The sequence below is a fragment of the Dermacentor albipictus genome, chromosome 9, assembly GCF_038994185.2.
Source record: "Dermacentor albipictus isolate Rhodes 1998 colony chromosome 9, USDA_Dalb.pri_finalv2, whole genome shotgun sequence".
Lineage (NCBI taxonomy): Eukaryota > Metazoa > Arthropoda > Arachnida > Ixodida > Ixodidae > Dermacentor > Dermacentor albipictus.
Window position 1 is genome coordinate 23,777,185 of NC_091829.1, and position 15,983 is coordinate 23,793,167.

A 15,983-nucleotide genomic window follows, 5' to 3' on the forward strand; every position below is an offset into this window, starting at 1 on the left:
ATGACCTGACAACGAATGAATGATCAGAATGGCATTAAGGCTGTAAAATGATGACCATGGCTTGACAATGATCACGTACGCATTGCTGTTGGAGCTCACGTCCGCGCTTACGTGCGTTGCCAGCACACCTCAGGCTGCCTCGATTCGCACTAGATCTGTGGTTTGTTTCAGTATGTAAGGTATACTGGCCAATCATGCAAACTATTGCTAGTACCCATTAGGGATAAAAATAGCCTGACGACAACATTACTTTCAGTGTGACCCATACTACAGCGGTTCGACAGAACAGCAGGCGGCATCAGGCTGCAGCAGCAGCAAAAAAGTCGAAGGAAGGAACAAAGAAAACTTTGATATAAAATGCGCGCATGCACTGAAAGCTGTAAGCTGGCGCGTTTATGAAGCCGGTTTATGAAGCTGATCGGCGATACCGTGGCGGGACAAGAAGCTCTCGTCCAGCAAGTACGCCGAGCAGCCGTGGCCAGTCGAGTCCTGGAATGAGGACACCACCCTCTCGACCTCAAGAGCAACGACCCCGATGGTCCAAATAACTGCTTTCTCTCTCTCTCTCTCTTGCATTACGATATGTTCATTTTGCGATTCGTCTTAAATAATTAATTCTGCATTACTCTATGCAGGCGTGTTTTTCGCATCACGTTTAGAGCGTAAATTTATATACCCATTTTCGTTAGAGCAGGGTTTCAGCGTATTGCAATATTCTGAGAACTACTTTCTTAGTGATAAGAAATGCCGGCAGAAAGATTTTTCTTGTCGTTCGTGTCTATTTCTACCTATAGCCACTGTTTGCGCGTTTGTACATTGAAATAGAAAGAAAGCAGGTGCATTGCATACCAGTTTCTCGTCAAAGATTTCTTACCTGAATCACGTAAGACGTGAGGTTCTGGACATCTCTATCAACGTAGAATGGCAGCAAGGTTTCAATAGGAATGTTTTTTAACACTTCAGTACAGTTTCCTACAACGGTAGATATATTTTTGTCTGCTGGATCTATAGGCCACTGACCAAATCCTGAACGATTCATTATTTTGTACAGAACTTCAAGTTGATCTTCTTTTGCCGGAACTTCTGCAAAATTGAGTGAGCAGGCAGAAAAGAACTGGTTGGCTAGGCAGACTTGAGTATCGCCAGTTGTGGTACACAGGGTGCCCCAGATATTATGAACCAATAAAAAGAAAAAGACATGGAATATTCCACCCGTATAAGACCAAGAAATGCTGCCTAAAGAATTGTAGGGAAACGGACAGTAGTTTTTTTTAATTACTGACGTCCCACTATTTCATTAAAAGTTACCCGAGTTTTACATTGTTGTTCTAGTAATAAAAATTTCAATTAAGCTACTGTAGACAATTGTAGACACGCTAGAATGGGATGCTTCCACCAAATTACTCAAGCGTTTCTACTTTCTTTCGTCAAGTGACAAATGACGCCAAATATGAATAATAATAATACGTGATAGCGACCCCACGCACACTATAGGGTGCGTCGATAGATTGACATCAAAGCAACCTAGTGCGCACGGGACAGCATCGCCATGAAACCGTCTCTGTGGGAAAGCAATAAAGATGGTTTGTGTTAATTGTGGGCCCTAAAAAGTGTCCTCTTTGTCTCTGAGCTGGCACATCGGCCGACTCACGTGATCGAAATTATTCGCTGCAATGTTGGCAGAAGGTGTTATTGTGTGGAACTTCACCAAAAATATTGCATGAACAAAAGAACTCATTCAACACAAATGCGAACACTTGTAGAATGCAACTAAACAAGAATAGCGTCATTTTGCATAGCTGAATGAGAACATTTTCATGTAGCATACACAAACGAGAACGATATCGTTGAGCATCGCCGTGCGAGAACAATCTCGTCAAGCATAGCTATGCGAGAATAATCTCGTTTAATATACCCACACGAGAACAATCTCGTTCAGTGACGATGTCCACTCGTACACATGTGACGTACGACGTCGTTGAGTCTACGGAGCAATAATAGCGTACTGAAGTTCTCGTGAAATTCTCTCACATATTTTTTCAATAGAGGATCCCTTTCATGACAGCACCCGCAGCAGCGAGTGGATTCACCTTCGAGCTTTCTCACCGTAATTCATTGCGCTAGAGCCTAAAATTTTGCTAGCTAGCTTCCGAAATTGACAACCTTACGAAACGTATAGTAATTACTACTTAAACCCAGCGAGTTCTCAAAACAGGTTCATTCTGAGTGAATGTCAAATTAACTCAAGTTATTCTTTAGACATTTAATCGTCGTCCAGCTTGCGACCAAATGCACTTATCGTTTCACTTACTTTCGCAAACGAAACGCCTTCTTGAGTGGCGCAGGACAGATACAGGTGGAGCACTAATGCATTCTGTCGCACGATTTGGGAACATGTGTTCCAAACTCGCCGTCTCGCATTCGTAAATTGCGCTATGCAGCCTAGATTGATTAGTTAAAGCGTTATCAGTGAAGTTTTATTTATTCAGCTATGCAGTCCCCTTTTACATGCTAGCACTACTTGCCTCAACGAGTAATACAGATCAAGGAGTATACTTGTGGTATCTGCTACATATTTATGAAAATTCTATGAAGATAAAAAAATTAATATTTGATACAGTAGTTGAGCTGCCGGTCCTTTACGCCACTTAATCGGAAGACAATGAGTTTCTGACATTTTACATTTTTGTTAAGGTACTCGTAATTTATGTTAAAAAAAAAGCGCTGCCTTTATTTTTTGCAATGTCTTCGCGACATTTAGCTCTGCGTGTCGCACATTCTTCAGCGCCTAGAGTTGACCAGGTCTGCCCCTCTTTATCACTTGTGACTGCGTACTCGTTACTGGAAAGCTATTCTGAACTCCGCTAGCTCTACTAATGGAGATCAATTATCAAAAAATCACTATTCGCGGCATTGACTGGGCTTGTCTTCAGTTGGAGGCTGCCCTTAATTTGGCACTCTCGATTTAGTCACAGTTGATGAATTTTTTTACGGCTGTACGGGAGTTCGTAAGAGTAAACGCGCGAAGCACGCGAGTGTACGTATGTACGTACGCACGCAAGTGCACATGGCACTCATGTGATTAAGTATACGTAAACTCCCGAGCGAAAGAATTCGGATCGCAGGCATGCCGAATTATTCGTTATTCAGACGCACAAACAGAAATTGACCAGCGCACTGAAAAGACTTCAATCTTAAGTTAGGAATGCAGAACTCAACTTCAAGCTGCAATCGTAGGTGCATTAAAGAAACATCTTTATAGCGGAATATCTGCTCCGTATATTTTTTCTCTGGGAGCAATTATATCGGATGTACAAAAGACAATCAATGTCAATAAATTGTTTCCTTTCAACATGTTAATTTCAGAACGTTCGACGTACCGACACAGGCATTGTAGGCAGCAGCAAGCTTGTCCGTTATATTTTGGCACTGCTCAACGAGCGTCATGTTTCCTAATATATCTGGAAGCAAAGAAACAAATAAACACGCGAAATTTGCTCGAACGACTCGTGCATGCCCGAGCCTTTTCAGCACATGAGTACAAAGCTTTTCTCAGTTTGTGTACAAAGTGAGTTCACTGCACTGGGTCATGCAATTATAGTTGTAGTTATAGTTATAGTATAGCAATTAAATGTTGAATGTGCAGTTTCACGTGAGCGCGCTGGGCGTTTTGTTAATACAAAGTTTGTAGTTTATGATGTTTCGGTTTGGTGCCTCCCTATAAATAGAGAGAGATAGTTAAAAGGGTGGTAGGAATGTTAACCAGTCAGGAGTCCAATTCGCTGCCCTACACTGAGGTATAGGAGAAGGGGAATAGAAAGAAGAAAGAGAGAGAGAGAGAGCGCAGAGAGACGTGCACGGAAAATACTACAGAACCAAAGGTGCTCGCACAGGCCAGACGTTCTTCGAAAGCACAAAACTGTCTTCGCTGCCTTCTGAGCCGATGATCGGTGAGGACAGTGTTCTAGTATTTTCTGTTCATTCAGAGCACGATCGTGTAGTTTTCTGAATGCGTTGTACATACCTTGTCATTGCGCTTTAAACTAAGCACAGTGGCAAAATAAGAGATCAATGTCCTTCCTGTAAAAAATCTCAACGTCCCAAAATCCATGAACCTATGGGCGCTACGTATAAGAAACAGCATGTTCCAATATATAATATAGGCAAGTTCGATAGGTAATGAAGGCACGGGGACTCATAAGTTCATCTTAAATAGTTGGATATGCGCTTATTTTTTTTTTCTTCCATGGGTAACTTAGCTTCCGATCTACTATCGAATGCTTTTGTGCTTGATCCAAAGCTGAGTTCTGGCACAGTTTCAACGTGCCAATGCGCGTCATGGTTTATAAGGAGAGGAAATGCTCTACGCGAATAAAACCAAGTGAATCTTGTTTATTCTTGTCAAGAAACGGCCAGTACTGTTTAGTCACTGTCTTTTATTTAGTAAATAAAAGCAATTACCTAACATTTTCGTCGTTGCTCTCATGTAAAGATGCTAATTAGGAGTTGTAGAGAACCGTAATATGTGTAAAGAATGATGCGCTTCCAGCGAGGTACACGTCGCCAGGTTATTGTACCGTGCAAATAAAGAAATACCGCGAAATAGGAGAAATAGGTGACTTGTGACTGGACCGAGTGGAGGCGACCACACTGCTTGTTCTTTCCACGATGCGCTGAAAGCTCCTGGCGATGCATGCATATCACGATCCAGGGAAAGGTAGTGCTCGTCATGGTAAGCGTGAGTTGAACAGCTTGCTCTCTCCCGCTGAGACTGCTTGATGGCGCTGCCATTCTATGCGCACGGGCACGTATTCACGTGGTATTTTTCATTTCTAAGAGGTTTTTGCTATTTGCCGGAAAAAATAATAGAATTCTGGGGTTTGTACGTCTAATAACCGTGCTTAGAATGTGAGGTACGCTGTAGTGGGAGGGTATCCGAATTAATTTTGACTATCAGGGGGTCTCTAACGTGCCCCCAATGCGTGGTACATGGGCGTTCTTGCATTTGTCCCCCTTCGATATTGTTACGGTGAAGTGAAGGAAGACGTTGAATTGGACTAGAGAAAGACGAAGTCTGGCGGTTACCTGAACGCCATATCCATCATTTGTAAATATAAGTTATTTTACACTCGTGGGCCTGCTTTCTTCCCGCAACATTTTGGTGGAAGGTGCGGGGTACAACCACGGAACTTCGCAGCGGACGTCATCTACCTGCTGCCACAATGGCAAATCAACCGACACAAGCGACAACGCCTCGGCAGCCCGTGCCCACGGTCATCCTCACTCACCCACGGGACCCGGGAACATTTTGTGGCACGGACAACGTCGACGTCGAGGACTGGCTTACGATGTACGAGCGAGTGTGCGACAACAACAGGTGGGATCCTACAATGATGCTTGCAAACGTAATATTTTATCTGAAGGGAACTGCGAAGCAATGGTATGACACACATGAAGCTGACCTAACGAGCTGGGATGTTTGCAAAGAAAAAATGCGAGACCTGTTTGGCAGACCTGTCGGTCGTCAGCTGGCAGCTAAAAAAGAACTTGCGTGCCGCGCTCAGACGTCCACAGAATCCTATGTCGTGTACATACAGGATGTGCTGGCCCTCTGTCGCAAGGCTGATGACAACATGACCGAGGCAGACAAAATTGGCCATATATTGAAAGGTATTGCAGACGATGCCTTCAATCTCTTGATGTGTAAGGATTGTGCCACTGTGGATGCAATTATTAAGGAGTGCCGGCGCTTCGAACAAGCGAAGGGCCGCCGCGTCACTCAAACTTTCGACCGGTTGCCCAATACCGCCGCGACATCTTCTTGCGAAGACCCGCCGCGGTTCGTTCAGCCCGCAGGACCGGAAGAAATAACGCGCATCGTTCGCCGTGAGCTTGAGGCCATGGCCCCGGCTCCCGTTCGTTCAGACTGTCGGGAAAGCGTACCCGCTATCTCCCTTATACAAGCGGTCGTTCGGGAGGAAATAGCAAGTTTGGGCATTCCATCTCTCTGCTCAGTCCGCCATACCAACACCTACCAAATTTCTCCGACCGCTCGCTCCCGGACGCAAAGCTTTCCACCACTCCGTCGCAACCCAGCTGAATGGCGCACAGCGGATGATAAACCCATCTGTTTTAATTGTTCCGGTATTGGACACATCGCCCGTCATTGCCGCAACCACTGGTCGTCGCCTCCTCGGTGGTCGTCTCCGAGTCACTACAGCCAAGTACCCGACAATCGCACTTTCTCGCCCTATACGCCGACTAGGAACGTCAACGCCGACAGTGCTCCACCAAGATCCAGCCGCTCCCCGTCTCCGCAAGGTCGTAGGTCCCGTTCGCCTCTCGTTCACCGCTCTTCGTCCCCTTCTGCAACCGGTCGCTTCGCTTCGGGAAACTAGGCGGTGCAGCTCCCGGAGGTGAAGCTGCAACTCCGACCCGGCCCACAAATCCTCTATTGACCCTGCCTACATGTGGAAACCTGCTGGACATTGAAGTCGATGGCGTTCCTGTTAGATCTCTCGTTGATACAGGAGCGCAGCTTTCAGTTATGAGCGCTGCTCTCCGCAGCAGGCTCAAAAAGGTTCTGACCCCCGCCGTACCGTGCACCGTGCGAGTCGCCGATGGGAGTACGTCACCTGTCCTTGGAATGTGCACAGCACGTGTGACCATTGGGGGCCATTACACCGTTGTTCTATTTATCGTCCTTGAACACTGCCCACACGACCTAATTCTCGGCCTCGACTTCCTTTCGAAGCACTCTGCCCAAATTGACTGCTCCGCAGGTGTTGTACAGTTGGACCTGCCGCTTCCTGCCGACGCAACCACTTGTGCTCCACACCGCTTATGTGCTGCTGAATTTGCAAGGCTGTCTCCACAGGCTGCTACAAATGTCCTGCTGACGCCCTGTCCTCCCGTACCTGATGGCGAGTACGTCCTGTCGCCGCTTACTGACGTGGTTTTGTCGCGTAATATTGCCCTACCGAGCACCTTAATTCGGATCCGCGAAAACTGCGCTCGCGTGCCCATCCTCAATTTTGGGTTCTCGTCACATGTTTTGCCACACGGTATCGCCATAGCGCATATCACTCCTTTGGAAGAATTTCAGATTTCTTTTTTCACCTCTGAATCCTTCCTCAGTACGAACGGACCTTTGTCATCCACTCCTTCGTACTCGACGCCTGCGGACGATGTTTCTAAGATGATCGCCCCCGACCTTCCTTCCGAGCAAACAACAGCTCTTCGTCATCTCCTGTCATCTTATCGGGACATCTTTGATTTGGACGACCGTCCACTTGGCCAGACATCTGTTGTCACGCATCGCATCAACACCGGTGACGCCAGCCCCATTCATAGGCGGCCATATCGTGTCTCGGCAACAGAAAGGGCCATCATACAGAAAGAAGTAGACAGGATGATGGACAAGGACATCATTGAACCCTCCAGTAGCCCGTGGGCATCACCGGTTGTCTTAGTAAAGAAAAAAGACAACTCGTGGCGCTTCTGCGTTGACTACCGTCACCTCAACCGGATTACAAAGAAGGATGTTTATCCCTTGCCTCGCATTGATGACGCTCTTGACTGCCTTCACGGATCCCAATACTTTTCATCAATTGACCTCCGCTCCGGCTATTGGCAGATTAGCGTCGATGAGATGGACCGCGAGAAAACCGCCTTTGTCACACCGGACGGTCTGTACCAATTTAAAGTCATGCCCTTTGGATTATGCAATGCGCCAGCTACATTCGAGCGCATGATGGACTCTCTCTTGCGCGGCTTGAAGTGGTCTACATGCCTGTGTTACCTCGACGATGTGATTGTGTTTTCGCCGAACTTTGAGAGCCACCTGCGGCGCCTCACAACCATACTCTCCGTGTTTCGCAGGGCTGGCCTTCAGCTAAACTCCTCCAAGTGCCATTTCGGTCGCCGTGAAATTAACATGCTTGGTCATCTCGTCAACGCCGCCGGAATCCAACCTGATCCACAGAAAGTTCACGCCGTGCGAAATTTTCCTGTACCTTGTTCAACGAACGATGTCCGTAGTTTTCTGGGCTTATGCTCTTATTTCCGGCGATTTGTGAAAAATTTTGCGGACATCGCTCACCCTCTCACTGACCTTCTTAAGAAAGACGCCTCTTTCTCTTGGGGACCGCTACAGGAGAAAGCCTTCTCTACCCTGATTGAGCGGCTTACCACTTCCCCCATTCTCTCCCACTTTGACCCTTCTGCGCCCACTGAAGTACGAACTGACGCGAGTGGTCATGGCATCGGCGCTGTCCTCGCTCAGCGTCAACAGGGCCAAGACCGTGTCATCGCTTACGCTAGCCGCCGCCTTTCCACGCCCGAGCGAAATTACTCCATTACTGAGAGAGAATGTCTCGCGCTCGTATGGGCGGTCGCGAAATTTCGACCGTACCTTTTCGGTCGGAGCTTCTGCGTTGTCACCGACCATCACGCCCTCTGCTGGCTCTCCTCTTTGAAGGACCCAACTGGACGACTTGCACGTTGGGCATTGCGCCTACAAGAATATACATTTTCTATTATATATAAGTCAGGACGCCTGCATAAAGACGCTGACTGCCTGTCCCGCAATCCCGTGGATCAACCGGACGATACCGATGCAGACTCGGACATCAGTATTCTGTCCCTCTCCGGCTTCCTCCACATTGGCGACGAGCAGCGCAAGGATCCTGTTCTTCGAACACTTATGGAACGCCTAAGCTCCTCGCCCACTGACCCGTCCCTTCGGATGTTCACCTTGCGCGATGGAACTTTATACCGTCGTAGCGTTCGTCCTGACGGCCCGGAGCTCCTCCTAGTCGTCCCCAAGCACCTTCGACTCGCCGTGCTCCAGCAACTTCATGACGCTCCTACTGCTGGACATCTGGGCGTCACTCGTACTTACGACCACCTGCGGCGCCGCTTCTTCTGGCCTGGCATTTATCGCTCTGTGCGCCGTTATGTCGCTTCTTGCGACCTGTGTCAGCGCCGGAAGACGCCTGCTATGCCTCCCGCTGGTTTGCTTCAACCCATTGATATACCTACAGAGCCCTTCTTCCGTGTGGGCCTCGACCTCCTTGGTCCGTTTCCAATTTCCATCAAAGGAAACAAATGGATTGCTGTAGCAACCGATTATGCCACTAGATATGCCATCGCACGAGCCCTGCCAAGCAGCTGCGCTACAGATGTCGCCGACTTCTTACTAAAAGACGTCATCCTGCACCACGGCGCCCCTCGCCAGTTGCTGACGGATCGCGGCCGCTACTTTCTATCGAAGGTCGTTGATGATCTGCTCCGCTCCTGTTCTACAGAACATCGGATTGCTACCGCGTACCACCCTCAAACGAACGGCCTCACCGAGCGACTCAACCGCACACTCACTGAAATGCTCGCCATGTACGTTTCCAACGATCACCGCGACTGGGACGTCGCTTTACCATACGTCACTTTCGCATACAACTCGTCCCGTCACGACACTGCCGGATTTTCACCATTTTTCCTTTTGTACGGCCGCGACCCCACCTTGCCTTTTGACACGTTGCTACCTTCCGCAGTACAGTCACCCAGCACTGCTTACGCTCGCGATGCTATTGACTTAGCCGCCCAGGCCCGAGATGTCGCCCGTCATCGCCTCACAGTATCGCAAGCTTCTCAAAAGCGACGCTACGACCTTCGGCACCGAGACCACCATTTTTCACCTGGTTCCCTTGTCCTTCTTTGGACGCCTTCACGTCGTGTCGGCTTGTCGGAAAAATTACTGTCCCGTTTTTCTGGTCCGTACCAGATCTTACGCCAACTGTCCGACGTGACCTACGAGATCGCCCCACTCGGTCAGCCTTCCGTGCCTCCCAACTTAACCAGTGATGTTGTTCACGTCACCAGGCTCAAGCCCTATGTCCCCCCAATAAGTGAGGCTGTTTAACTTGCACCGGGACGGAGCTCCCCCACCGGGAGGGTGATGTTACGGTGAAGTGAAGGAAGACGTTGAATTGGACTAGAGAAAGACGAAGTCTGGCGGTTACCTGAACGCCATATCCATCATTTGTAAATATAAGTTATTTTACACTCCAGGTCCTGCTTTCTTCCCGCAACAATATGTCGCCGCCGCGGCCCGGATTTGATATACCGACCTCATGCTTAGCAGTGAAAGCGGGACAAAGTAGACACGCGATCTGTAATTTGGTGGAAACGTGACATTTCGGCCTTTCTTGCGATTCTCTAATGTCACCGAATTTGCATCTTGACAATTAGAATTGCTAAAAGGTTAGATAAATTTGTAAACAGGGATAAGGTGCCTCAGAAAGGCTGGCCAACGTTTCGATAGGAGGACCTATCTTCGTCAAAGGGAGATAGGTCCTCCTATCGAAACGTTGGCCAGCCTTTCTGAGGCACCTTATTCCTGTTTACAAACTTTATACCACAGTGTGCTATTTCATCTGTCAGCCCCTTTCTTGATTTTAAAAAGTTAGATGGTTACATTTATTGAAATAATCTAATGTCGCGGAAGAAAAAATTACTGGCGGTTTTCCTAACGAAGCTCTAAACAACGTGCAGATGGTTTTATTCACGTAGGATGATGCATTTTTTTTAAGAAAGAAAAAAAATGCACGGTAAGACAAGAAGCTTAGCTAGTGTAAGTACCAGTTGGCTACAATGGTCTGGAAGAAAGGTAAAAGGAAATAACGATAATTCAAGAAACAAAAAAGTTTAAAAAATTCCCACAGTAAGGAGGTGGTACGTGCTACAACTTTCAAAGTCGTTCGCACAATTCACAAGTCCTTAATAACTTGAGCCCAACGTTTAATCTCGGTTCATGATAGCATGATAGCTCAGACACCTTGATGGCAGATTCCATTTTAGTCGAGTTGAGCACTCAACGAATAAATTTCATACTCGCGTGCAAGATTTCACGTTCACAGAAGAAATTTAATGTGTGCAGGGTGACCCAGTTCATGTTAGCCAAGCTCTTAAAACTAAAATACAGAATATACGGGAACGCACCCAATGGTATTCTGTCAGCAGTGACGTACCCCACCAGAAGGATTGGTCTTTCATAACTGCGCTATCGATAATTAGATTAGGTTAATTAATTAAATTTATTACTTAATGAAGGGCGTAAATTTTGATAGAAAAGTAATCATTGTCTTTTAAAACACCGGAGCCCTTTATTTTTCAGTTTGCTATGTCTCGCGTGATTATGTTTTGCGCGTTATTACGAACACTCTCGAAGTACGAAAGTATTCGCATGGTAACGCACCCCGCGCGCCACGACACCATCGGTCCCAGGCGACACTCGGAAGAAAGAACTCTGCTCAAAGCCGGGCTCGGCTGCATCTTGGAAGTGGCGAGGTATCGGCATCGTCGTTGGTCACCGCGAAATGCGAGCTGCGTTTTCCGCTCGAAGCGCGAAGACAATGCAGCGCGCATGCGGCATTGAGGAGGAGGAGGACAAAGGTTGTCCTACGTCGCTGCTCACAGAATGCCATTGGTTGCGTTCTCGTATATTCTATATTATATTTTTCAAGACCTCGGCTACTGTTGGCTAGGGCAGAATGTGTATGGGTGTCTCACTCTTCAGAGTCTCTTGCAGTTCATCCCGCAGCAGGTAGAAGATCCCGGTACTCGACTTGTCCTCTGGTATTTCGTGCTTCTCAATCCACCCGCCGCAGGCGTACGAGTAGAAATCGTCGCAAGGCTCGACGCTAGTGTTGAGCGACTCGTTTATCAGCTTTGCTGTAAAGCAAATTGCGGCGCTAATGTTTTTGTTAGAGCAAGTCTTGAAACCCAGTCGTGTACCATGACTTTTTCTATTCTAATAAACAAGCCATAGATAATGTGACCATTCCATTTTCTTTGATTTTTGCACGAGTCCCGCGACAAGGTAGACCGCATATAATGCGTCGGTTCCTATATGGTGCACTACATTTCGTTCACTAGAATATTACACAGGTATCTGTGATTGGGTTCGAACACTGCGATGTTTTAAAAACTTTCGTTATTTCAAACATACCAGTAGCTCCGAAACTTTACTCAATCTGAATACGCGGATAATCGCGTGCCGCATTCTTTTTCTTAGGTAAAAAAGAAAGTGACGTTGAGTGGCTCAACGTACACCGAGGTCTATGAGAGTCACCGCATCAGGGGGTGACTATGGAATAATTTCGACCACTTGTTTTTTCTTTTAAGTGCACCTAAGACCCTTTTGTGATTTCTACCCATCGTCAGATTGCCGATACCGCGTCTGGGAGTTGAACCCGGCACCTCAAGCTCAGATGTGTCTAATAATTACAGTGTTTCAGGGGTACGATTATTCAGGTCTTTTACCGTGGAATTATTGTGGCTTAATTGTCACTGCTTCTCCATGGCGGCTTTAGAGATAGCTGTTAGGCGCAGCGCGTTTCTTGTCAGCTTATATTTCACGTACATTTTAGAATTAAACAGCGGTGCCTGATTGGTTACACAATTATTATTCGGCGTGGGGCCAGTCGATTTCACTGCGTGCGATATGTACAGGGCATTTTTTGTCTTTCCAAACATTCTCGACTTATTATAGATGCAATTACCTACAATGTAACTGTGGGTGTTTTCTTTAGTATACTGAACTTACATTTTAAATAACGCATACCAGAGAGTAAGAACGCACATATTGACACCTTGGAAGCCTTCAACCGAGAAAGATGGGGGTGAAAGCTCGAGAACGGTATATCAGCGGACATAAACAGTCACCACAAAGCTCCAAGTGAGTTAAGGAAACGCCAGTGGATCATTTGCCCCTGCGGCGTTGCCTGTTGGCGCATCCAGATGGGTCTGCATCGCCATGTGATTAATACTCGGGAGTAAGCTTGTCGAGGAACTGTTTACTGTACGTTAAAAATCCATGAACCTTGTGAAAATAGGAACGTGAACAGCACAGCTTTATGAGCCTAGGGTTAACGCTCATCTGGCTTTAGTTGGACTTCTGGTAAATCTAACCCCTTCAGCTTACGTATACAGACGCATGCACATGCACAAACCAACACCAACACACAAAAATTGCTTCAGTGCATGCCAAGTATATTACCTCGTTCGAAACAGACGGCTTCACAACAAACATTGTACTTTCCTAGATGGGAAATTCAAAAGAACGAACACATGCATTAGTAACAGGAACTGGTATAGCCACGCATGCATTGTTTGACATTTTGCCAGCGACCACTTCCACCAGATTGCTGCTGCATCGGATTATTGTTCTAGCTCAAGTCACGCTTGCGGCCCCTGAAGCTTTGTGAACATTGCTATGAATTCGATAGAAAGTTAGGCGGGTCTAACCAGATAGCTCGCATGATGCATATACTGCAGCGAAAATATCGAACCGGCATGAGTGTACCTCTGTTGTGCATAAAAAGGTAATTTTCTATACAATACATGAACCTATAATGTCGGCTCACAGCCATCACAAACCCAGACCGACTTTATATTGAAACGGTGAATAATATTGACCGATTATTTGATTTGCTTTACTTTCTCTGATTGCGCCATTCGGTGTGCCCCTCAGGGTCTTCCCATTCTTGGGCTGTTCTGCAGAATTGGTACGTCACACTGGCACGCAATATATAGGCACAGAATCCTTAAATTTTGCTTGATACGTACCGCACTTTTCACCGCATATGCCTGTCATAACGATTCTTCCCTCAATAAGCATCACACATCGCCTTTGTCCATGTGACGTCACTGCGTAGACGTATTATGGAGCGCTTTCACCTGAATTGGAGTTTGCACTTCGGCGTGCTTGTGAATGATGCAGTTCGTCAACTAAAAAAAAAATCACCGCCCAAGCACTCTCTACAGATGGTTAACCAGCGTAGTTGAAACGTGCGGCCTCGGATTTGATCACTAGATTAATTTCGATGGTTCATTATACGGCTGCTTGGTAAGTTGCCGAATCCTCGGTACGCAGTTGCTCCTTGCGCTCAGCTGCACAAGCCTGTTCTCCTGCCCGGGCTGCAGCATCGGCATGGCGTAGACGAGCTTGTTCCCGGTTATGGTCGCGGCGTTGCTGATCAAATGCTGCCTGCTCCTTAGGAGTACGTGTGAAGCGTGACCCACACACTTCGGTGCTGCATAGAAACTGCTGCGCGCGCGCTCGGCTGCGACGGAGAGCAATGACGTTACTACTGGCACAGCCAATCGCGCGCATCTCGTTTTCTTTTTTACTTTCCTGCGCGTGCGCACATGATTCCACGTAAGGAGTTTTCGGCGTACAGTAGACAGACGGACGGACGAATCGGCTAGCCATACACAGCTTCGCTGTAACATTGCTTGACAATAAGGTCGGGACCTTTGTGGTCGATAAAGAAGCATTCAATGAGATTACAGGTTGCATACGATGAAAGAACAAAACTGTGCTTGTGCAGCTTTTAATTAAACGCTTTACTTTTTCTCGCTTGGGTTGCTACGCGTTGTGACACGAGTATGAAATTACATAAAGCATGAGGGCCCGTTTCATAGAGATACTACAATAGTGACTTTTAAGATGTGTCGTCCATAATCCTTAAGCTTTCCTTCGCGTATATATATTCCAACGTGTGCGTTGGATCTGCATATTTCTTTTATTTGTTATTTCATACAATATACCTCTGATACACTTATTGCATTTCTGACGGATATTAGCTTCACACGAGCGGTATACCGTAAGGAATAGATAATATAGAACAGCCATCCAGGAGGTTTGCACTTCGTGGTAATTTGGATGTTGGGAATGGGTGGGAATTACGAATTGAAACTAATGAGTTCTAAAAACACGTTTATATTGAGTGAACTTGAAATTTACTCAAGTTTACTCAATTTACTTAATTTACTCCATCAATCTTGGTTAAGCAGGAGTCACAGACTGATACTGCACGACAGCATTGCTTTTTTATTTCAGAGCACCTTGCCATAGTCATATATTTTAAGCAACTTTATATATCAGTACTTATTATAGCACTATACACCACCCTCTTTACTGAAGTCTAACGCGCAATCATCAAACCATACCCACATGTTTACCATCATCATTCGCAGAATTGTTTAGCAGGTATGTCCTCCTCAAGTATACGCATAGGTATGTCATCCTCGAGTATATGCAAAATAAGCTTATACGGGATTCCAAAATTAAGAACGGGGCTGACAGATGGAATAGCACACGGTGGTTTAAAGTTTGTAAACAGGGATAAGGTGCCTCAGAAAGGCTGGCCAACGTTTCGATAGGAGGACCTATCTTCGTCAAAGGTGGCCTCGTTATCATCGGCATGCTAATTTTAAACGGTTAGTGCAGCGACGTCACGTGCGGGTGTTGTCGGTGGCGGTTGGTTATAAAGGGACAAATTTCAGAGGTAATGTGCTGCCTGACGTCTGTGAGCTTCGTTCCCAAGACGACGGGACAAGAGCGGGAAGTGGGAAGGCGGGGAGAAAAGAAAAGAAAGAAAAAAAAAGCCGGGCGACACCAAGACGAAAGAAAAAATATAAAGAAAGAATGGGGCATGGGAGGGTGTTGGGGAAGCGAGAGGTCAGGGAGCATTCAAGGCTGTCGTTGGCAGCACGTTCTTGTAGCATTATAAGAGCCGGTCAGGCGGTCAGTGCGCGAGTAACACAAAGATCCTCCCTCCCCCCCCCCCCCTAAAAGAAATGACTGACTTGAGTAGCATAGCAGCAATACGTCGAGTAATGTTGAAATAGTTAAGATGGCGACAAGGAGTCTGTGGTGCAATCTATGGGCTGACTGAAAGGCAGTGGCATGATCTTTCAAGGGGCATTCTTTCAGTGGCATGATCTTTCAGCCCCACTCGCTCAACGCAGGTGTCGTTACGGGGGCGTCCAGAAATGCCGATACCCGGGGTTGAGGCGCTGAAAAAAGCATTTGACGTCTGGGACATCGGAATGTGTTGTAGAGGGTGTTTCAAAATATATATATATAAAAAAGGAAAGAGAGGGGGGAACCGAAGCCGGAATAACAAATAGGAGGGTGG

The 15,983-nt window shown here is 46.8% G+C and overlaps 1 protein-coding gene across 1 annotated transcript in view; it reads right to left on the reverse strand.

Annotated features, from left to right (window-relative positions):
* Positions 1 to 15,983, reverse strand: part of LOC135902016 (neprilysin-1-like) — a 119,970-nt gene that overhangs the window by 89,951 nt on the left and 14,036 nt on the right. The window contains exons 4-7 of the mRNA XM_070525628.1: positions 13,058 to 13,099; positions 11,569 to 11,730; positions 3,381 to 3,461; positions 875 to 1,083 (exon numbers count right to left, since the gene is read on the reverse strand). Of these exons, the coding sequence (XP_070381729.1) occupies positions 875 to 1,083; positions 3,381 to 3,461; positions 11,569 to 11,730; positions 13,058 to 13,099 (494 nt within the window). The remainder of the gene's footprint in view (positions 1 to 874; positions 1,084 to 3,380; positions 3,462 to 11,568; positions 11,731 to 13,057; positions 13,100 to 15,983) is intronic.